At 46.6% G+C, this 22,441-nt stretch overlaps 1 protein-coding gene across 2 annotated transcripts; it reads right to left on the bottom strand.

The window, feature by feature from the left end:
- Nucleotides 1–541: 541 nt before the first annotated feature.
- Aars1 (alanyl-tRNA synthetase 1) lies at nt 542–21,390 on the bottom strand. 2 transcript variants are annotated; one of them, XM_075977317.1, is made up of 21 exons: nt 21,328–21,390; nt 18,767–18,931; nt 16,201–16,389; nt 15,761–15,906; nt 15,041–15,232; nt 14,263–14,407; nt 13,650–13,795; nt 13,117–13,225; nt 12,513–12,663; nt 10,819–10,943; nt 9,785–9,929; nt 8,340–8,518; nt 7,145–7,258; nt 6,345–6,551; nt 5,713–5,897; nt 3,697–3,805; nt 3,095–3,208; nt 2,202–2,321; nt 2,003–2,089; nt 1,564–1,677; nt 542–1,087 (listed from the first exon to the last, which is right to left on the bottom strand). In XM_075977317.1, exons 2-21 carry the CDS (start codon nt 18,908–18,910, stop codon nt 902–904), a joined length of 2,907 nt encoding a protein of 968 aa, XP_075833432.1. In that variant the 5' UTR covers nt 18,911–18,931; nt 21,328–21,390; the 3' UTR covers nt 542–901. The 2 variants fall into 2 exon arrangements, with proteins under 2 accessions (XP_075833432.1, XP_075833431.1); XM_075977316.1 differs by having other exon boundaries at nt 21,026–21,338.
- Nucleotides 21,391–22,441: the final 1,051 nt, after the last annotated feature.

Raw genomic sequence — 22,441 nt, forward strand, 5'->3', positions numbered from 1 at the left:
ATGCATATAAAGATATATAGATATCTAGATAGATACATATATGAATATATACATATATAATATTTCTAACACTGAGGAACTGAGTATCTACTACTGCTTCTAGACACTGTTGTTTATAGACTCACATTGCATTTTAGGGCCAGGCCAAGGCCTTGAACCTAACTAGGTAAGAAGCAGGGACAGGACAGTTATTGAGAGACACCTCCATGCTTATATTTCCTGTATTAGTTGTCTGACCTCATATCAGCATCTTCAAAGGGAAGCAGAGAAGGGACATACATGGCCCAAGGCAGATTATCCCAAGAGACTGAGAAAGGTGCTTCTCCACTTAAGTAATTCAGTGGAAATTTTCCCCTCAATTTCAGCCCATCCATCCATTTTGCCTCTGGCTCTGCTATCCTAGGGGCCACCCCTAAAGTTCAGGGGTCTAGGAATGTATTCTGTGAGAACTCAATCCGGAACAAGCTGGAACCGCAGCCTGCATTCTGCAGATACACAGGGAGCTAGGGTCCAACTCAGGAGAGAAAGTAGAATGCCTGCATCAAGTATTGCACATGGTCCTTTTTATTTTCTGCAGCAAAAAGGCTTCCTGCCTGCAGACCTGGAAGCCTCAGGTAGTCAGGCTCTAGACATGATCGTGACGATGTTAAATAGCATTCCTGGGGTAGTGATTCTACATAGATGTTGCCGACATTTATGGCTCAGAGCAATAACGGAAAGGGGCGATGAATCACGGGACAGTTCCGGGTATGTTCCAGTTACTGCTGGATTAGGACGGATGGGTGACTAAAAGGTCCCCAAACTCAAATGTCTTCTTGGCAGGAGGGCTTCTGGGTGGACTCCCGCATTCTGACACATCTGGTTGGCGGGGAAACGCTTCTGGGTGAGGGCTTCCCTCCCATCAGTTCTTCACATCTCCCAGGCGGAGCTGGGCAAAGGAAGTGGCCAGCTGCAATGCTTCCTGAAGGCAGCCCACGTTTTTGCCTGTGGCCTGGGCAGACATATCCTTGCCACCACCTTTACCATCCATCAGGACTGAGACCTGCTGTACCCACTCGCTGGCTTTTAGGCCCCGGTTGGCTGCATTCTAGAAGACAGGAAGGGGGAAATGGTAGTCAGAATAGGAGATGGGATTGAGGTGGGGAAGAGAGGAACAGCACAAGGAGGGGAACCATCAACACCCATTCATATTGAGGCTACCAGAGGCCTAGATTGCTCTACAGGGAAGCAGCTATGGCCGCTGTCAAGGTGAACAAAAAGCAATGCCAGGCGTTAGCTAGTAGTTACTACATCTACCAACAAGAAGGTCTGGAGTAAAAAGTACTGAAGGAAATGACAAATGGAAGAATAAGATCAGAAGTTTCTCATTAGGGGTGCGAGCGAGCATGCACGAGCACGCACGAGTGCGCGCACACACACAGTCTTGGCAAATACAACAAAGAGCCCCTCTCTGATTTAGCTTCAGACAGTGCTTCCCTCTGCCTCCTGAGCGCTGGAACTAAAGGCATGCACCATCACTGCGTGGCTGCAGGTTTTTAAAGTGAGGCCATAAGAAGTTCTGACCTGGGGAACCTGGCACAAGCACGTGATCTTGCCAGCCTCGTTGTCCACTGTGAACAGCATTGCAGATGTCTGAGGAGAGTGCGTCTTGAAAAGCTTCAAAGCTTCATTCAGGGCCTGAGGGGGAGAACTTCCTGTCAGGTCATGGCACCGGGGCAGGGAGCCCTACTTTATGGGAGTCTGTGGAACACAGCCCTCAGAGCAACACCCCATTTCCTTTGAAGAGCACATGCTGTCCCCAGGAGCCCACGCAGACCAGAGGCAGGACCCTGCCCAAACTCTCCCCTAGGGAGCTCCTCCTTCCTCAGGCTACCAGATCTTTCCATGGCTCTGCCTAACTTCAGTACTGAGCAGTGGGCCTCAGAGACACCAGTGGTCTGACTGGGAGGGAAAACACGAACAGCTGACAGGTAGGGCAGCCCTGGCCCTAGCCCCTGCTTGCCTTGGCTGAGGCCCCGCTCTCCATCTCCAGGATGACCAGGGGCTGGTTGGGGTTGCTGTCAATCAGCTGCTTTGTCTTCTCTAACACCTACAAGACCAGGAGAGAGGCTTAGGCCAAGAGGCCAGACTGGAAACCACGTGAGCCCTGCTCAGGAAAACCTTTGGGCTCTCTTCCAGCTGCCAACACTGCCAAGACTTACTCGCTTCTGGACATCGGCTTTGCTGGCACGGTCTAGGTCATCCATGACCTTCTTCAGGGATTTCAAAGTCTCTCGTTGTTCATCTTTCTGCCACTGGGGCATGACTGCAGTAGCCAAGGCCTGGAACCACAACATAAGTCTGTCCAGGTCAGGGCTACTAAGAAGTAGGGTGAAATTCCAGCCCATTCTACCCCACCCTCCTGTCTTTGAACTAAAGTTTTTCTTGGCCAATGTCTGAGAAAACAGAGAACCACAAATATATCTGTTGACTTTAAGACTCGTCCCTCTAGCCAGGCAGTGGTGGCACACGCCTTTAATCTCAGCACTCGGAGGCAGAGGCAGGTGGATCTCTGTGAGTTTGAGGCCAGCCTGGTCTAGAGAACGAGTTCCAAGCCTCCAAAGCTACACAGAGAAACCCTGTCTCAAAAAAACAAAAGCAACAACAAAACACTAGTCACTCTATCAATGTAGTAGTCATCACAGCGGGGCTGGAGAGAGAGTGGCATTATAAGGAGGGCTGACTTCTCAAGTTGAGCTCTGGCCCTTACCAGGCTATAAACATAGCCTGCAGAGACCAGAAATAGGAGCCACTGTCTACAAACAGTTCAAGGGCAGTGGTGACATCCTTTCTCAAACAACAACACAAACCCCGACACCCCACTTCCCCCACCCAGCATGTGGCTCATGTCTGCAGAGATGAGAAGGCCAGAGGACAGCTGCAAATCTAAGGCTAGCCTAAGCCTAGTGTGTACGAGGCTAGTCTGGGCTACAGTGTAAGACCTGGCTCAAAAAAGTACAAGTGAAAGAAGAGAAAGCTCAAGCACAGGGATGGTCTTACTTTTCAGGCCTGATAAGGAATGAACAGACCCTGAGCTGAGGGCGCCCATCCCTACCTCACCAAGGTCGGCAATCTCCCTCTGCACGTCCTTGTTGGGTGCAGTCTGGGCCTTCACTTTGGCTTCCAAGTCAGAGAGAGATTTCTTCAAGCTCTCGGCCTTCCTGAGGGCCTAGGAGAACAATCAGAGATGTAGACACCAGGGGTTTCTTTCCTTCAGAAAGCAAGTGCTCCGGCCACACAACCCTAGCCAGCAAAGGCTGCACTGTAACTCAGGTTCAAGGGTAACCAGGCACTCATGAGCCGGAAGCCATTTCACATACGCAGCAGGAGAACTCTGACTTGCCCTCCCACACATGGCTGTGCTGGGAGGAAGACACAGAGTTTATGTGTTCTGCCTTCCATGATGCTATCTGTTTTGGCAAATTTCTATTATATTTTGTATGTGATGAGCGTGTGAGCACACGGTCCATGTGTGGAGTCAGTTCTCTACACTTTACGTGGGTCATTGGCAACAAACTCAGGCTGTCCTCTGTGGCGAGCGCCATAAAGTACTGAGCCCAAGATGTAAAAGATTAAACAGCTGGAAATCCTGTGCGGGGAAGGGCGGGGATAGCTGTCACCTGACGGGCAGGGCCCACACGGCCTGACCTCACTCACCTTCTGGGCTTCAGCACCCGTAACAGCAACAATCCTCCGGATACCCTTGGCGATAGCTTCTTCAGTCACTATCACGAATGCTCCTGCGTGGCTCGAATTCCGGAGATGCCTGAAAGGCAGACCATAAAGGCTGTGAAGAGGAGGGTGTTTGGAGCCTGGGTGAGACGCCTCCTCACTGTAAGTAATGCAATCTTTCACAGGAGGGAAAGGCCTTTTCTTCTTTTTTTGGAGACAGGATCTCACTGTGAAACCCTGGCTGGCCTCAAACTCAGAGATCCGCCTGTCTCTGTTTCACAAGACACTCACCACCACACCCCAGCGGCCTTCACTCTGAGGGGACCTTAGCGGCACAGGCCAGAAGCAAAGGCAAGTGAAGGAGCAGAAGGGAAACAAAGTTGGGCTGAGCCAGAAGCCAGGGCTTCAGAATGTTCAGCCCGAGGCTCAGTTTCCCCAAGTATCAAGGAACAGGTCTCAGGTTTCCCTCACAAGGCTGCTATGAAAACCAAGTGAGACAACATCAAAATGCTGACGTTCTTAATATCCAACCCAAATACTGTTAGGAGGCTACACATGATATTTTGATCTTTTGGTACAACATGGAATATATTTTAATATATGTAAAAATGCTCATTGGTTGAGAATATTGGAGGATTACTTTTAAAAATCTTTTTTAAAAACATTTTTTATTTTTTTTTTAATTATTTACTAAGCATATAGTATTCTGCCTGCCTGTATGCCTGCAGGCCAGAAAAGAACACCAGACCTCATTACAGATGGTTGTGAGCCACCATGTGGTTGCTGGGAATTGAACTCAGGACCTTTGGAAGAGCAGGCAATGCTCTTAACCTCTGAGCCATCTCTCCAGCCCTAAAAACATTTTTTAATGATTTATTTATTCTTATTTTATTTGCACTGGTGTTTTGCTTGTGTGTCCGTCTGTATGAGGCTGTCACGTCCCCTGTAACAGGAGTTAAAGATAACTGTGAACTGCCATTGGGGGCTGGGAATTGAAACCTGGTCCTCTGGAAGAGCAGTCAGTGCTCTTAACCTCTGAGCCATCTCTCCAGGCCTACTTTAAAAAATTTTAATACATTCTCTTAAAACAAATGGATCTAGAAATAGGTCCTACTCTCCAGTTGCTTGAAGAACTCAAAGTGTGCAGTCAGTCTTGGCTGAATTCTGAGAGGTTGGTACAAAGTCTTTGAAAGTCATTCTCTACGGTGTCATGTGTTTCAGAATAAGTAAGACTCACCTGAAGGCCTAATTCCGCCAGACAGAGGCTGGAACTAGATCCCTTAGGTCCCCTTGCCCTCTGTATACCATAAAGCCTGAGGCTTACAGGAGGCTTTAACTGGGCTTAATCGGGCCCTTGAGAAGCTTCCCACTAGGCAAAGGTCTTTTGGGACCCAAGCTGGAAGAAACAAGTGGTTCTCCTGAGTCAGCCGAGCCAGGTCTACCACATGGTCTGCTCAAAAGCTCACAGACAATGGACTCAGTTTCCCTGCCCAGATGCTGCTCAAACTGGCAAAGGGAATCATAGAGGCACAGGACTCGAATGAGCCAGGGCCAGAGCAGGAGCTCGGTGAGTACTCTAAAGTCTTGTGGGTCCCGAATGCCCCCCAGCTTCCCTTTGAGGCTGGGGACACGAACCAGCAATTTTAAGTAAGTGCTCATCTCATTGGGGGAAGCACCTTTCATTAGAAACCTAAGAAGTGCTAATGTCAAACACACTGAGGGGTCCGGCTGGACCAGCAGGCTATTAGGATTCTCGGGAATCTTATTTGACAAGTTCATTTCTGAGGACTTCGCATTAACCTTAGAAACATGAGAGCCTGAGGCTCAACGGTAGAACACTTGTTTAGATCTGCAAAACCCTGAGTTCCATCCAGAGCACAGCAAAATAATAAGCAAACAAGCAAAGGAACATGGCCGTTGGCTAGTTTAGTTTCATATCCTCAAGGCGGGATGCTAAAAGCAGGCGAGCTCATCTGCCGCTGTTCCTACCAAGGTACTCACGTTCCTCCACAGAACTCAACAGAAGTAAGGGAGCCAGCAGGCCCAGAGGGGTCATCTAACAGCTCCGACACGGGGACCCCGATGGAGACGACTCGCACAGGGTCAGGATAGGTCTCATCAAACACAGCGCGAAGGCCCTGGATGGCTTTTGCTGCTGCCAGGGGACAGTCCTGGGTATAGACCGGCTGCCATAAAAAGAAGACAAGAGGGAAAAAGCTGGAATAGTCTCTGAAGGTGAGAAAGCAGCTGAGGAGAGAACATGGGCCTGTAACCTCACTGTGTCTGGCACAGACCCTGAGCCTTCTGGGAAAAAAAAAAAATCTCATGCAAAACAAAGGAAGCCAGACAGTGATTTCTAACCTTTTTGTTAAACTGCGAGCCAAATCTGAAGTGAAGATATTGTACTTAAGCACAAAAACACTGGCCACTTATGGAGGTGGGAGGTCAAAGGCCTCCCTCCACATGGCACGGTCACCACTGTAACAGCGGTCTGAGAAGCGCTGCGTTCAGCATCTGTCTCTATGAACAAGCGAGGACATGGTACAACAGAGGGGGACCACTGGGCTGCTGAGCCTCCACGACAGAAAGTGATGGTGCAGGAAGACGGAGAACTCAGACACGCAAGAACCTACCTTAGCTGCCTCGATCATGGCATTGGCAATCTCCTCAGCCTGCTTGATCTGTTGGGTCGACATGGCTCCCTTGGCAGTGAAGTCAAACCGAAGGCGGTCAGGAGCAACCAGTGAGCCTTTCTGGTCCGCTTCCCCAAGCACGGAACGCAAGGCAAAGTTCAGAATGTGTGTGGCTGTATGGTTGCTCATGACAGGTCTCCGCCGGGGCTGCAGAGGGCAAAGGAGGCTGCTAGAAATCTGTCCCCAGTACTAGGAAATCTGAGTTCAATACCTGGGACCATTTGGTAAGAACTGGCTCTTTCAGGTTGTCCATGACCTCCACATGTATGCTGTGGCATGCGCACACAGAGATAAAATAAATATACTTTAAAATATATTAAAAATAGGCAGGTGTGGTGGCACACACCTTTAATCCCAGCACTTGGGAGGCAGGAAGAGGCCAGCGTATCTCTGTGAGTTTGACGCCAGCCTGGTCTAAATAGTGAGTTACAGGACATCAAGGTTTCTATTGAGAGACCCACCTCAAAAACAAAACAAACAAAAAACCTCAAAATAAATTAAAAATAAACAAACAAAAATAAATATATAAAGTTAGGACCAAAGGAGGTAATATGATAACAATATCAAGTGGGGAGCTATGCGGGGTAGCACAAGCCCAAGATTCTACCACTGGGTCGGGGGAGCCTGAGGCAGTAGTGTGCCTGTAAGGCTAGCTTTAATTACGTAGTGTTCAAGAGACAGTCTCAAAACAGCTAAGTAAATAATTAAACATCACACATGAACCAGCACATGCAACTTACCTCGTCAATAAAAAGCCGGACGTGGTCCCCCACTTTCAGGTTTCCATAGATTGTTCCTATGTGCAGCACATACCCGCCCCGGACCTGAGCATTCTTCACTGTGAACTCAGTTTTCTGCAGAGTCAAGGACACCAATAGGCAAATATATCAATTCTCCTTTCAGGTACACATATATCCCTACCATTAGATACACATGTACACACACATCCCTACCATTAGATACGCATGTACTCTACATCCCTACCATTAGATACGCATGTACTCCACATCCCTACCATTAGATACACATGTATACACACATCCCTACCATTAGATACGCATGTATACACACATCCCTACCATTAGATACGCATGTACTCCACATCCCTACCATTAGATGATACATACTGCCCTTTAATGTACTGAATGCTTGACTTTAATCTTCCCGCCGTCTCACTCTCAAGCGCGAGGACTACAGGTACACAGCCCCACTCCCAGTGTTATACAGTGCTGGGATTGAACCAGAACCTTGTTCATGCCAAGCAAGAGCTCCACCAACTAAGCTACTTCCTCAGGGAACATGTTAAAATTCTCTAAAATGGATCCTATCCTATGGTAGGAATCAGTTGCCAAAGCAGACGAAGTGACTGTCTCATCTGGACCAAACACTAAGCAACCACATCCATCTGGAATGAGATCTGGCGCCCATATATGCAGGGAGAAGATTGTACATATAATAAATAAATCTTAAAAGAAAAAAAAAAGAGTGGTCTCTGCCAGGCTGAGGGAGAATTACTGGGAGTTCAAGGCTGACCTGAGCTATAAGTGTGAGACCGTGCCTCAAAAATCTAACCAAACAAGCCGGAGCAACAGTGGCAAAGCAACTGGGAGGCCGGAGGCAGGTGGATCTCTCTGCCTTCAAGGCCAGTCTGGTCTAGAGGGAGTTCAAGGATAGCCAGGACTGTTACACAGAGAAACCTTGTCTCCAAAAACCAAAGACCCTGTACAAGGTTCCCTGTGCAAGGTTCCCTGTACAAGGGTACCTAAGGACTGAGACAGCCACAGGTCTAAGAAGCAGCTCTCACCAGGTGATAGTGGCACATGCCTTTAATCAGAGAAAATCAGCTCCCAGAGCCAGAAGTATGAAGGAGCAAAAGAGGCCGCCCAGCCCCACCTCTGGCCTTCCACAGCTACCAAGGAGGAAGTGTGGCCTTACATCGTCACTGCTGTCGTCAACCTTCACCAAGTAGCCTTCATCGTAGGTCTGCCCTCCTTGTTCGGCATAGAAGCAGGTCTTGTCCAGCACCACTCCGCACTCCTGGCCAGTGACCACCTCTTCCACAAACATCTTTTCCCTACGCAGAGCGAGCACAGTAGCTACTGTGCACTCAAACTCTGCTCATAGACAGAAACAGGGGAAGACAGGTCAGTGACTATTATATTTCTTATATAATACTTACTATTGTTCCTGGGCCGAGATGAACTCAGCTGCTCACAGGTTACACAGGCACCCCACTACTGAGTCATCACCCCCGGCCCAATTCACATATTCTTTTGTGGTTGTTTTGGAGACAGGGTTTTAATATGCAGTCCTTGCTGGCCTAGAATTCTCTATATAGACCAAGATGACCTCCAATTCACTGAGATCCACCTGCCTCTGCATCCTTGGTGTTGGGATTAAAAGTAACACCATACCTGGCTCCAATCACACATTCTTAGTTAACTTGTAATAAATTCTATTTTCAGCATTAGGTCCTAATTGCCTAATTTTATTTTGAAAGCCAGCCCATTAGACTTTATAAAATAATTAGCACACTGATTTCCCACCATGATCAATACTCAGTAGGCTAACTGTTCCAGTTTCTAAAACCCAGGGGTTTCCTAGGGTGCAGGCTTTTCCGTGTTAATACTGAGGAGTATCTGAACAAACTGGACAGTTGGTCACCCTGTATCTTAGACATATGGACTTGGTAAATCTGATTGTGCCTCATACAGTTGTGATAGTCTACTTCAAACACTGTCTCTCTCTCTCTCTCTCTCTCTCTCTCTCTCTCTCTCTCTCTCTCTCTCTCTCTCTCTCTCTCTCCACACAGACACACACAAAGCTAATGGACTCAGGTTGGGCATGGTGGCAGACACCTTTAGTCCCAGCACTTAGGAGGCTAAAACAAGTAGATTCCTGTTGAGTTCAAGGCCAGCTGGTCTACATAGGAAGTTCTAGAGTAGCCAGGGCTACACAGTGGGACCCTGTCTCAAACACAGTAGACTAAAGCAAACAGCCTCAGTATGTAGTCTTTGATAAAAGATCTCTGCCAGGGCCACGGAGTGCATTCTCTTACTGTTTATTTAGATTCTTTACATTTTTATTATGCCTGTGCAGAGTTCAGCAGCCACTATGATTGTTTCAAGGCCAACTGCTTTTTCTGTAAGGTGCTACAATTAAGGGAAATTGGCTTAATTGTAGTTAGAACCGACCTGTGATTTTTTTTAAAACATAATTTTCTGTGACTATATTTCAAAACAGTTAAGGAAATCACCAGCAGAGGATGCCTGCAAGAACAGAGGTACACAGTCGGAGCACTAGGCACCTTGAGACCAATCTCCTCAAACTCCCCAGATGAAGAGGTGGGCAGCACGGAAGCAGAAGGAGCAGCAACGTACCGTAGCTACCACTCGAGTCTGAACGGTAGTTGTACTTTGGAGAATCGTCTGTGGCCTCCAAACCCTTTGCCCGGAGCTCTTCAATAGCATAAATGTCCAGCATGATGAGGTCTTCTCCACCCGCTCCCTTGCCCTGTGACTTCAGCTGTCAAAACAACAACAACAAAAAGCCTTAGTTTCCTCAATGTAGGAGAAAAGAGAACTGAGACTTGCCAAACTATGGCCAAGGAAAAACTAAAGAATAGAGTTCTTTAATCTTAGCACCACTGCCATTTCAGGACGTGATCAGCCTTTGTTTTGGGGCCTGTCCTCTTGCATGGCAGGACACTAAGCAGCATGTCTAGGCTCTACCAAAAAGATGACGGGAGCATCCCTCCCTAGTTGTGCAAACTAAAAATGCCTTTAACCCATTATTGCCTAATGCCCCAGGTCGGACGAGAGCCACGGTCTAGGGAAAGAAGGCAAACTGATTGGTACCAAAGTAGGGCTTAGCCGGGCGATGGTGGCGCACGCCTTTAATCCCAGCACTCGGGAGGCAGAGACAGGTGGATCTCTGTGAGTTCGAGACCAGCCTGGTCTACAGAGCTAGTTCCAGGACAGGCTCCAAAGCCACAGAGAAACCCTGTCTCAAAAAACAAAAAAACAAACAAACAAAAACAAAACAAAACAGGGCTTGCCCTCCCTGCCAACATTACACAGTCTTCTCTTTTTGGTGCTGGTGGTAATAAACAGAGGCCATTTCTCAAAAAAGAAAAATGGCCAGGCAGTAGTGGCATACGCCATTAGTCCCAGCACTTGGGAGGTAAAGGCAGGTAGATCTCCAAGTTTAAGCCCAGCCTGATCTATAGAGTGAGTTCCAGGACAGTGAGGACTGTTACACAGGAAACCATTTGGAAAAAAAAAAAAAGGAAGGAAGGAAGGAAGGAAGCAAGGAAGGAAGGAAGGAAGGAAGAAAGACAAGCAGTCCTGAGGGCAGAAGTGAGATAGGGAGCTGGGAAGACAGGCGCTCAGCAATCACTCTCCACATTCCCTACCTGGGCCAGCTTCCTCTCTTCTTCAAAGCCATCCATATCCACCACGAGGCCTTTCTCCTCAGCAATCAATCCAGTGAGGTCCACCGGGAACCCGTAAGTGTCATAGAGGAGCCAAGCAGTGTCTCCTACAGAGTACAAAGGAATCGCGTCAAAATGGCAGGGACAAACCCTTCCTCTCCCACGCCAAGCCCTCCCAGGAGGCTGCTGAGAGTGACAGAGTGAGCAGAGTTAAGGCAAGCCAAATCTTTCAGGACTATGCAGAAGGCAAATTGCTATTTCTTGATCTGAGCGTTATGAATGAGATCGACAATCATTCTCTTTAAACATTATACACTTCAATGCAAAGAAAATAACCAGAACTGGAGAGATGGCTCAGATGTTGCTCTTGCAGAGGACTGGCACAACACCCATGGCAGGCTACTCACACCCACCTATTAACTCTAGTTCCCACTGGGTCCAGTGCCCCCTTTCTCCTCTATGGGCACTGCAATCACATGCCAAACCCACACTCAAACACACATACATATATACATATAATTAAAAGTTTTTAAAAAATCATGGGGGAAAAAAAGCCCTTAGGGCTGGAGAGATGGCTCAGTGGTTAAGAGTACTGCTTGCTCTTCCAAAGGTCCTGAGTTCAATTCTCAGCAACTACATGGCGGCTCACAACCATCTGTAAAGAGATCTGGTGCCCTCTTCTGGCCTGCAGGCATACACGCAGACGGGATATTGTATACATCAGAAATAAATTTTTTTTTTTAAAAAACAAAAGCCTTTAAAATTATTTTTCTCAGCCAGCGGTGACAGTGCACGCCTTTGATCCCAGTACTCAGGAGGCAGAGGCAGAGGTATCTCTGTGAGTTCCAGAACAGCTAGGCTACACAGAGAAACACTGCTTCAAAAAAAAAGAAAGAAAAACAAAACAAATTAAAAGTTGCAGGGCGGTGGTGTCGCACGCCTTTAATCCCAGCACTTGGGAGGCAGAGGCAGGCAGATCTCTGTGAGTTTGAGACCAGCCTGGTCTACAAGAGCTAGTTCCAAGACAGACTCCAAAGCCAGAGAAACCCTGTCTCGAAAAACCAAAAACCAAAAACAAAAAAAACCAAAACAATAAAAGTTAATTTGGTTGGCTGGTGTACACCAAATGTTATTTCTATATGCGGACATAAATACCTGTTTGGCACTCAGGAGGCAGATGCAGGTGTCTCTCTAAGTTTGAGGCCAGCTTAGTCTATAGAGCGAGTGTGTGGGCTACACAGAGAACCCTTGTCTTGCAAAACCAACCAAACAAACAAAGCAAAAAACCACACTTATTTGTGATCTCATGCAAATAGAGGAAAATCCTGCTGTGTGTTAGACACACAACAAAATTGTTAATATTTTTCTTGGTGAGATAGTATTTCATTATGTAGCACAGACTTGATCTTGTGATCCTCCTGCCTCAGTACACAGTGATTACAGGGGCCATAGTGCCAACTCCTAACAGTGTTGTTTTGCCTCTGAGAAATGCACTTGGAAAAGGCGTTCACTGTTCACTTTTGTATTGTTTGTATACTTCTGCTCTCTTAAGTCTTTCTTTACAAAAGCAGCTTAATTAAAGAACTTTCAACCTTGGCAGAGGTTGAGAAATCACTCCTTCTCAGAAGGATTCCCGGTGTAGTGCGTGGTGGAGAAAGGTGAAAGCTGGGGCTCACCAGGAATGGTCTTGCAGTCTCCTAAGCTCTGAATTTTTCGGTCCAGGATGCGCCGCCCTCTGCTGAGTGTCTTGAGAAACTGTACCTCTTCTTCATTAATGATGTCCTTCACCATGTCTGGGTCCTTCTTCAGCTCAGGAAATGCATCTCCCTGACAAAAGAGGTTCAATGAGGCCGGAGACTATTCTATGACACAGTCCCTTCTATTTTGAGATGGGAAATCACTATGTATATAACCCTGGCTGACCTATAACTTGCAATGTAGATCAGGTTGGCCCCAAACTTACCTGTCTCTGCCTCCTTCCCAAGTGCTGGAATCAAAGGTGCGCACTACCATACCTGACATCCAAGTCTTAAAATATCCATTAACAGGGCTGGAGAGATGGCCCAGTGGTTAAGAGCACTGGCTGCTCTTCCAGAGGACCTGAGTTCAATTCCCAGCACATAGTAGCTCACAACTATCTCTAGTGGGATCTGATGCCCTCTTCTGGCATTAAGGGGTACATGCAGATAGAGCATTCATACATAAATACATCTTCAAAAAGCACATCCATTAACAGTACGTTACCACCCATCAGATGACTCTTAGACTTTCTCCACGTACCAAGGACTGCACGACAACATCGACTAACGTGGCAAAGAAACCCCTGCTGGCATTCAGTTTCTCATGGGAGTATCGAACAGCTCTGCGCAGAATCCGCCTCAGCACGTACCTGTGAGAAGCATACCTTAGTATCCGCTAGGAAACATCCCCAGCTGAGGGCTCCATGGTAGCTCCTTCAGAACTCTACACCAAGCAGAGCAACATGAACTTCTGTCCCCCTCTGCTCTTGCAGAATTTCTGTTTGACTACCAAGACAAAACCAGACTGGTGTATGAGATCCTAGGCCAGCTTGTCAGGAATGCAGTTTCCTGGGGCGAGCCAAGATCCTGTCTGACACCCTTAGTGCCAGTCTCCCCTCAGTACTTAGTAGAAACTGTTAAATTAAAACTCCCTTTATCTCTTAAAAAAAGGAGGGGGGAGAGGATCCCTCTACCTACCCAAAAGACAACAACAAAACAATAATAAATATAGTATTAAACCACAGTCAGAAAACCCATGCTATCAGTCCAAACCCTGCCCAGAGTGTGACTCACCCCCGTCCTGTGTTGTCAGGCCGGCCGCCATCGGCCAGTGCCACAGTGATGGTCCGAGCATGGTCGGCCAGAACCCTGTAGGCCATGTCAATTCCGTCAGCATCCTCAGCACCAACTTTCCCAGTGTACGGCCGGGCACCTGTACCCTACAGATAAACAGCAGGAGAGGCCGATGAGACACAGTCCTGCTGGTGCTGCCTGTCCTAAGCAGGGTCCTAGAGGGCGAGGGGTCTAGGAAAGGATGACGGTCTTTGTTTCTCTGTGTAACAGTCCTGGTTGTCCTGGAACTATGATCCACCTGCCTCTGCCTCCCGAGTGCTGGGATTAAAGGCTGTGCCACCACCGCCCATCAAGGATGACTATCTGCCACATCCCACAACTCCAAGAAAGTGATAGTGGAGAAGCCAAAAGCATCAAGCCAGGCCCTAACCCCAACAAATAGCATAGCATTCGCTTATTCAGAGAAGGGCATGCTAACAATAATGAAGTCGGCAGACAGTAACAAGTACTTTGGGCTGTCAAAGCATATGGCCACTCATCTATGATGGCAGTGCTTATTAAAGTCCATCCTACAAGCCTCCAGAGGTGCCCACGCTCACAACAGACTCAGTACCTTCTGAATGGCTTCAAAGTACGGAACGAAAAGGTCAGTGTCATAGTTGGACATCTTGTTCTGCAGCACAGACACCAGTCTCTCGAGGCCCATCCCGGTGTCGATGCTTTTCTTGGGAAGAGGTTTCAGAAGGCCATCAGATTCCCTGTAGGATACAGAGAGGAAATTGAAGCAGAGACCCAGGCTGCTACCTCTCTGGGCCCTGTTGGTTAAAAGTCACTTAGCAATGTTTCAAAGTTATTCCTAGTCACTATTTGCCCTTGTCTGGTTCCGAAGAGAGGGGTAGATACGTATTCAGCACCCTTGTCTTATTTGTTATTTTTGGGGGACTGGCAGTGGTGTTGAGATGGGGTCTCTCTACATGGCCCTGGCTGTCCTGGACTTCACTATGTAGATCAGGCTAGCTTTGAATTCATAGAGATCCTCCTGCCTCTGCCCCCTGAATGCTGGGATTAAAGGTGTGCACCACAGTGCCCAGCTCCTTATTCTTAAATAGAAGGCAAATGACTCAGGAAGGTGTTATACGAGATAATATTAGTTTTACAAACAGGTACACCCTGCTGTAGGGATCAGAAGAGAAACCTGACAACATAATTTAAAGAAGGTCACATGATCCCAGGAGCATCTGAAGCCAGCACCAGGGCTGCTCACCGTCTCCAAAAATAAAGATCCCAAACAACCTTCAGCCATGAATTCAGCTGTGCAGCTGATTTCTTTTTCTCGGCTTGGTTATAGAAGAAGAACCGCTGTCAGCAGGAGGGAGCAGGGCCCGCACTACCTGTTATACTGGATAAACACAAGGTTCCAGATCTCCAGCACATTGGGGTCATCCTGGTTGACGAGGTGTGCAGCATCTCGACCCCCAATTCGGTCATAGTGGATCTCGCTGCAGGGACCACAAGGGCCTGTGTCACCCATCTCCCAGAAGTTGTCCTTCATGTTGCCAGGGAGGATTCTGGCATCATCCAGTCTGCACAGAGCAAGAAAGAAAAACCGATTTGACACCATCAACAAGAATCTTTGCAAGACTTCTGCCACACAATGGATCCCTATGATTTCTTAGAAAGAAGTCTCCTTTTCTGGCAATTACTACTATTGAGCCTAAATTCAAAACCTACTAAAGCAGAATATAATTCCTCACAATGCTACAATTATAACCCAATAAAAATGTAAAGATACAGATAAAGTCTAGAAAATATAAAATAAAATATTTACTTTGAATATGAATATTATCTAAGCAAATGTTTCTTTTCTTTTTTTATAAAAGACAGGGTCTCACAACATAGGCCTGGCTGGCATGAACCAGGCTATTAAATATTCTAATATTGAATTAAATTTTTTTTCTTTAAAAATGTATGTATATGTGGGGTATGTATATGTGAATACAGGTCCCTCAGAGGCCAGAGGTGTGAGATCCCGTAGGGATGCTTGTCGTGAGTCACAGCATCAGGACCAGAATGAGCTCCCAACTACTGAACCACCTCTTCAGCCCCCTCACCCCAAATTTTGCCAAATCTGTTTGCACTCCAGATCTGGCTCTAGGCCGGCTGCTTCATCTCCACCAAAGTAAGTAACATAGAGTCTTTCCACTGGAATACCAAACTCCTGGGTGAGAAGTTCCAGGGCCATCTTACACGCCAATTCCTACAAAAAGAAAGATACAGAAAATGGATTCAAAACCACAGTATCTTCATTATAAACTACAAAGATTCAACTTATATAGGAAATAGAAACTAAAACCATCAAATGATAAAAGTTTTCTAGGGAGTCTTAGAATTATTAAATGTACTTTATTCATTCCTGAATCTTCTAAACGTTGTTTCGTCTTTTAAAGCAATAAAAATGAATAACTCAGTCTCTTTTTTAACATGAGGAAATTAGCCTCATGTTAAAAAATTAAAACAAAACAGAAATTTAAGTCACCAATATTGAGCTTACCTTGAAATAATCTCCAAAAGACCAGGAGCCCAGCATCTCAAAGAAGGTGTGATGGTAGACATCTTTGCCCACGTCATCCAGGTCATTGTGTTTGCCCCCAGCCCGGATGCACTTCTGGGTATTGGCAGCTCTGCTCAGCTTTGCCATAGGGTGAGATGGGTCAATTGTGTTTAGGAAGATGGGTTTGAACTAAAAAAGAGAAAGGAACAGTCTACCCTTTAAAGGCCTGTAGGATGTCAAATGTCTATCCCCTGGTGGGAAGGGGGACACACAAACTGCCCTTTGGATTTAGTGAGCCTGGACACTTAAGAAGCAGGAATATGGTAGAACCAAGGTAAAGACCACCAATCTTGGAGCAGCTTCTCCCTGGACCTAATTCCCAAAAGGTCTTGACCTCTGCTAGTAATACCTCCTGCACAGGGGAAGCCCCACCACATCTGAAAGCTGAAAGCGAATGTGTGAAACCATCTGTAACCATTGTGATGTCCAGGTCTCGCTCACTTCAGTGGGTCTCAACCTTCCTAACGCTGCAATCTTTTAATTCAGTTCTTCATATTGTAGTGACCCCAACCATAAAAGTCATAAAATCCCTAACTGTAACTTTGCCATAGCTATGAATCAGGGTATCTGATATGCAACCTCCACAACAAGGGGGGTCATAACCCATAGGTTGAGAACTACTATCTTAGATCATCCTTCTAGAAGAACTCGTGTAACAAAGGGATGTGCTCACTTGGGAGTAAAGGTGACAAGAAAAACACTGAAACCGATTAGAGAAGTGTAACCCCCACTAGCTGAGATGGATTGGACACATAGTTGATATGTCCCTGTTCTGGGGATTTATCCATCCACACTTCGATGCGTCACTGCTAGTCACAGAGCTTTGTGTTATTGTTCTCACCAGGCCTGTGGAAGTTGATGTTTTCCAACTTGGAAACCAGTAGCTACTTGTGACTATGACAAATTAATTAAGATTAAATAGGGGGCCAGAGAGAGGGCTCAGTATTTAGGAGCTCTTGCTGCTCTTGCGGAGGACCCAGGTTCAGTTCTCAGCACCCACATAGTAGCTCACAATTATCTATTAACTCCATATAGTGGAATTCAACACCTCTTTTGGCATCTGTGGGCACGGCATATACAAGGAGTGTATAAATATGTACGAGTGGCTGGTGGTGGCTCACGCCTTTAATCCCAGCACTCGGGAGGCAGAGACAAGCGGATCTCAGTGAGTTCGAGACCAGCCTGGTCTACAAAGCAAGTTCCAAAACAGTCAGGACTGAGAAACCCTGTCTTGAAAAATGGTGGTTGGGGGGGGGGGGAGTATAAGCAACATGCATACACATAAAACAAAAATAAATTAATCTTTAAATAAATATTTTAAGAGGTTGAAGAGATGGCTCAGGGGTTAAGAGCACTTGCTGTTCTTGCAGAGGACCCAGGTTCTTTTTCTTTTTCTTTGGGGTGGGGGGGCTTTCGAGACAGAGTTTCTCTTTGTTGCTTTGGAGCCTGACCTGGAACTAGCTCTTGTAGACCAGGCTGGCCTTGAACTCACAGGACCCAGGTTCAATTCTTAGCACACACATGATGACTCAACAATCTGAAATTCCAGTTCCAGGGGCTTTGACACCCTCTTCTGGCAGACACACATGTCGAATGCAAAATACTCATACATATAAAAGAAAATAAACACTAAAAAAAAAAAAAGTTTGCTAGGGCCAGGTGTGGTGGTGTATGCCTTTAATCCCAATTCTTGGGAGGCAGAAGCAGGCAGATCTTTGTGAGTTCTAGGTCAATTTGATCTAAATGGTGAGTTCCAGAACAGTTAAAACTATAATAGAGACACTGTTTCAAAAACTAAAAAAAATAAACAAGCAAACAAAAAACAAAAGCAGCTGTAGTAGCATAGACCTTTAATCCCAGCACTTGGACGATGCAAACAGGCAGATCTCTGAGGTCCAGGGCCAGGTGCTCACACATACACATAAGAGGGCTGGAGGAGGGGGCTGGAGAGATGGTTCAGTGGTTAAGAGCACTGATTGCTCTTCCAGAGGTCCTGAGTTCAATTCCCAGCAACCACATGGTGGCTCACAACCATCTGTAATGAGATCTGGTGCCCTCTTCTGGCATACAAACATACATGGAAGGAATGTTGTATACATAATAAATAAATAAATCTTAAAAAAAAAAAAAAAGAGGGCTGGAGGATAGAGAGCGCTTGCTTGCTGATCACACTTTGAAGCCCCAGGTTCAATCCCCAGTAAGAAAGGAAAGAAAACATTCTATCAGCGTTTTGTCGCATATATATATCTGTGTATCGTATGTGTGCCTAGTGCCCAAAGAGCTGGAAGAGGCGTTGGAGCCACCTTCCCAACCCTCTTCCATCTAAACATAACCCACAAGCAGCACTGTTATCATCCTTCAGAAACCCAGGCTCACCATGAGAAGCCACACAGGTCTACCTGGTAAGTGACAGGACCCGAATTCTGGCTGGCCCCAAGAGCTGGCCTTTAACTGCTGCTCTGCTGCCTTCTGTCAGCCAGTCAGTCCGAAAGAATGACATCCTTACCTGGTTCATGCCTGCGTTGGCGAAGAGCAAGGTGGGATCATCCAATGGGATGGTAGCAGAAGAGTGAACATAGGTGTGCTCATTTTGTTTGAAGAAATTGATAAACCGCTCTCGGATCTCTCTTGCTGTTAGCGTGGACTCCATCTTGAAAGTAACCTCAGGGAACTAATCAAAAAAGAAAGAAAGAAAGAAAGAAAGAAAGAAAGAAAGAAAGAAAGATAGATGGGAATTTAGGGGAAGTAAAACTAAAAGTAGGCATTACACAAGACTCCTGGCATCTCAAGCCAAGTCAAAGATTGGCAACGGTTAGCTTTTTTGATTCTAAAACCTGTGTGTTGCAATGTCCCAGGGTATAGTCATTATCAAAGAAAGATTTTGCTGAACCAGCAGAGTGGCCCTGGCCATTCTACACCTGCCAACCTCAACAGACATCAAGGAGAGCAGGTGACTTACTCACATTTTCATCCACTATACAAAATACGCACTGAGCATCCACTGCCAGGAATCAGAAAGGAAAAATGGACCTTATGAGGCAAGGAGAGGCTCAAGAGACCTGGATTCTGATCTGAATCCTCAAAGGGTCACTTCAACAAAAGGAGGAGTCTGTATCTACCGGCCTCTCATAATCTTTCAAACTCTCTCTCTGTTAACCTGCCTCCCGAGGGTTGTACACGGTTCCAGATCCCCTACCAGAGCAGCTAGGTTTGGACTGACACTTTCGTGGCAATGGCAGTGAGCCCAAGGACAAGCCTATCTGTGCCACAGGCTACCTTAAAGTATCAAGGATGTACCAACCTCTGGGCTGGAGAGATGGCTCAGTGATTAAGAGCACTGGCTGCTCTTCAGAAGACCTGGGATCAATTCCTAGCACCCACATGGCAGCTCACCACTGTCTGTAACTCCACTTCCAGGGGGTCTGACTCTCATGCCAATGTACATAATAAAATTTGTGTGTGTGTATATATACACATATATATACACACACATATATAATACATTAAAATTATATACATATTATATATAAAATGTTCCAAAATCTATGTAGCCTGAAATCTCTAGAACATTAGCTGGGAAAGGGTTAAGAACTGGGGGTAAAGGTCAGTGGTCGAGCATGCATTATTTCAAAATGAGCATGCTACAGAGGAAAAGCCGACTGAATAAGCCCAGGGACTCAGAAGGGAGGCAAGTTGAAAAAGGCAACTTTGCAGCTTCAACGCTTTTGTGTATGTATCATAGTGTCATGGGGTGACAGGCTTTGGTGAGTGTACCAATCACGTTCAGTGCTGTAATGTCATGAACTGGTTGTCCAGAAAAGCAAGAACTCTCTCATTCATATTATCTAAAAGACCCTAGGATTCTAGACCCAGATCTAACATTAGTTTAGAGTTTAGTCCCTGAATCGAACAGGATTTGTGAGGATCAAAAACTAATGAAATGGATACTATTACATCAATAAGCATAGGGTTTAAAGATATCCACACAGGACAAGACATGCTGACCCAGGCACCCACAACTCGAACTGATTTACAACTCAACTTCGCATTCTGACAGAAGCCCCAAAGGGGCAAAAAGATGGTAAAAAAAAAAAAAAAAAAGCTGAGTGAAAAAAAAACAGACTAGCATTCCCTGGGTCTTGCTGGTGTTTATAAGCAGTCTAGGCTAAGGTTTTCAGAAACCTTGCCACATCGCGTTCTTTTTCACCCCTCCTCCACACGCCTCTCTCAACAATGGGCGCAAAAATGAATTTCCCTTTATAAGACATAATTGTTAAAGAGAAAGTTACATTCCAAAGAACACATGTTTTCCCGTCTTTGCCTATTCATTCAACGTATTGACATGTATGCCGTAAACCAAGATGGAGAGGCAGTCAGTGCCCTCCACAGGGAGACCACTATATACAGAAATAACAAGTGTTAACTAGGATCTAATATGTTGGTTATTGGCCTTATAGAGACTGAAAACTGTTCAATGCTGTGTCGCCAGTCAGAGAAAAAGCCCAGCGCTCAGGAGGCCGAGGAAGGGAAACTGGTGCCTTAGGCCTGTGATACCAGCACTCAAAAGGCAGAGGCTGGAGAACTGCCGCGAGTTCAAGGCCAGCCCGGGCAAACAGGGCTGAGTTCAGGCCCGTCTGGGATAAGGTGTAAGAACCTAAAAAGAATGAACGGAGATGTCTTTCAGCGGGACTTTAATCAGCTGGGTCACCCCGGTCCTCAGGCCTGCACTCAACCCCCTAAGGGATTAAAATCAGAGGAGACAAACCCTTAGCTCTGACAGCAACCGCGATCTTCCCAAGGTCTTGGTCCTCGGCAAGTCACCCGAGGCCGCACCACTTTCAGCGCTCCCAGAGAACAGCGAAAGCTACTCTGAGTCCATGCTCCTGCCGAACCTGGGGCTCGGTTCCAGCCGCTCCCCGGGCCAGGGGCGGGACGACCCGGCAGCCTGCTGCGGCAGACCCTCCCCCCTTGAGCGCCGGCTCTTCTCTCAGAGCTCTTCAGACCCTCGACCTTTTCCCCAGGGTCCGGGTCCTCGCCCGGAGACCACCGCCAGATGCCCCCAGTTACCTGCTCCCTCTGATGCGCAGACACACAGCTATTTCCACCCGCCGCAACCGGCGCCAGACTCGTACCTCGCCATCCAATCAGAGCGCTCTTTTGAAAAGCGCTCCGTTACGCCTTGTCCTCCACAGATATTATTGGTCCACTCACAAGCCAATCATTTGGAGCGCGAATGAGTTTACTAGCCGGTTTCTGGGAAGGCTGCTGGGCTCGGCTGATGCAATGATCAAGAAAGCTGGGACATGGGGTGTCACATGACAAGGTTGCCTATTGGCTCTAAGAGGCCGACATTTTGGGCTCCATTTGTAAAGACCTAATTAGTCTACAAGAGGGATGAAAACATGAATTTGGTGGCGATTACATATTATGGTACAGCACTCCTGTTTTAACTGCAAAGTGGTGTACATTCCTCCAAGGTTCTTTATATGGCCTTTTGAAACAGGGACAAGGCTGGGTCAGGGGGTTTTCCTGCCTCCCTGCCTGTCGAATGCTAGGATTACATCTGTGCACCAAACACATGTTCTGTCACCATAAATAGCCCTGTGTTTCTTGTTTAACGGTACTTTGGACTGCAGTAACTGCTTCAACCACGCGAAAGTGCTTTAGCGCTTACCAATACCTCTCTGTTTGAGACCGGGTCTGAATAAATTGTCCAAATTGGGCTGGAATTTTTCTGTCTAGTTCCAGCCTCCAGAGTAGGTGGGATTACAGTCCTGTACCACCAGGGTTAGCTTTATGTTTGTCCTTCTTGTCCCAGTTTGAATTTGAAGAGGAAGAAATGACCTAACATAAGTCAACAGACATCTGGCCCTACGTTTGCTTTAGAAAAACAGCCACCATTCATAGGTAAAGCCTTTAATGGTGCCTCACACCTATTATTCCAGCACTTGAGAGGTAGAGGCAGGGGGAATGGGAGTTCAAGGCCACATATGGGCTATATTAGACTCAAAATATATTAGGTCTCAAAATACCATACAAACAAAAATTTATAGGGAAACATTACGCTAAACATTCCACACAGCTTACTTGTTAAACACTATTCATAGGTCGGCTAGTGTCTCCTTTTTACAGATGAGGAAACCCCAAATTACTCATTCCAACGTGGAAACTGTTTCATTAA

This window comes from Microtus pennsylvanicus, chromosome 6, assembly GCF_037038515.1.
Source record: "Microtus pennsylvanicus isolate mMicPen1 chromosome 6, mMicPen1.hap1, whole genome shotgun sequence".
In the NCBI taxonomy this organism is placed as follows: domain Eukaryota; kingdom Metazoa; phylum Chordata; class Mammalia; order Rodentia; family Cricetidae; genus Microtus; species Microtus pennsylvanicus.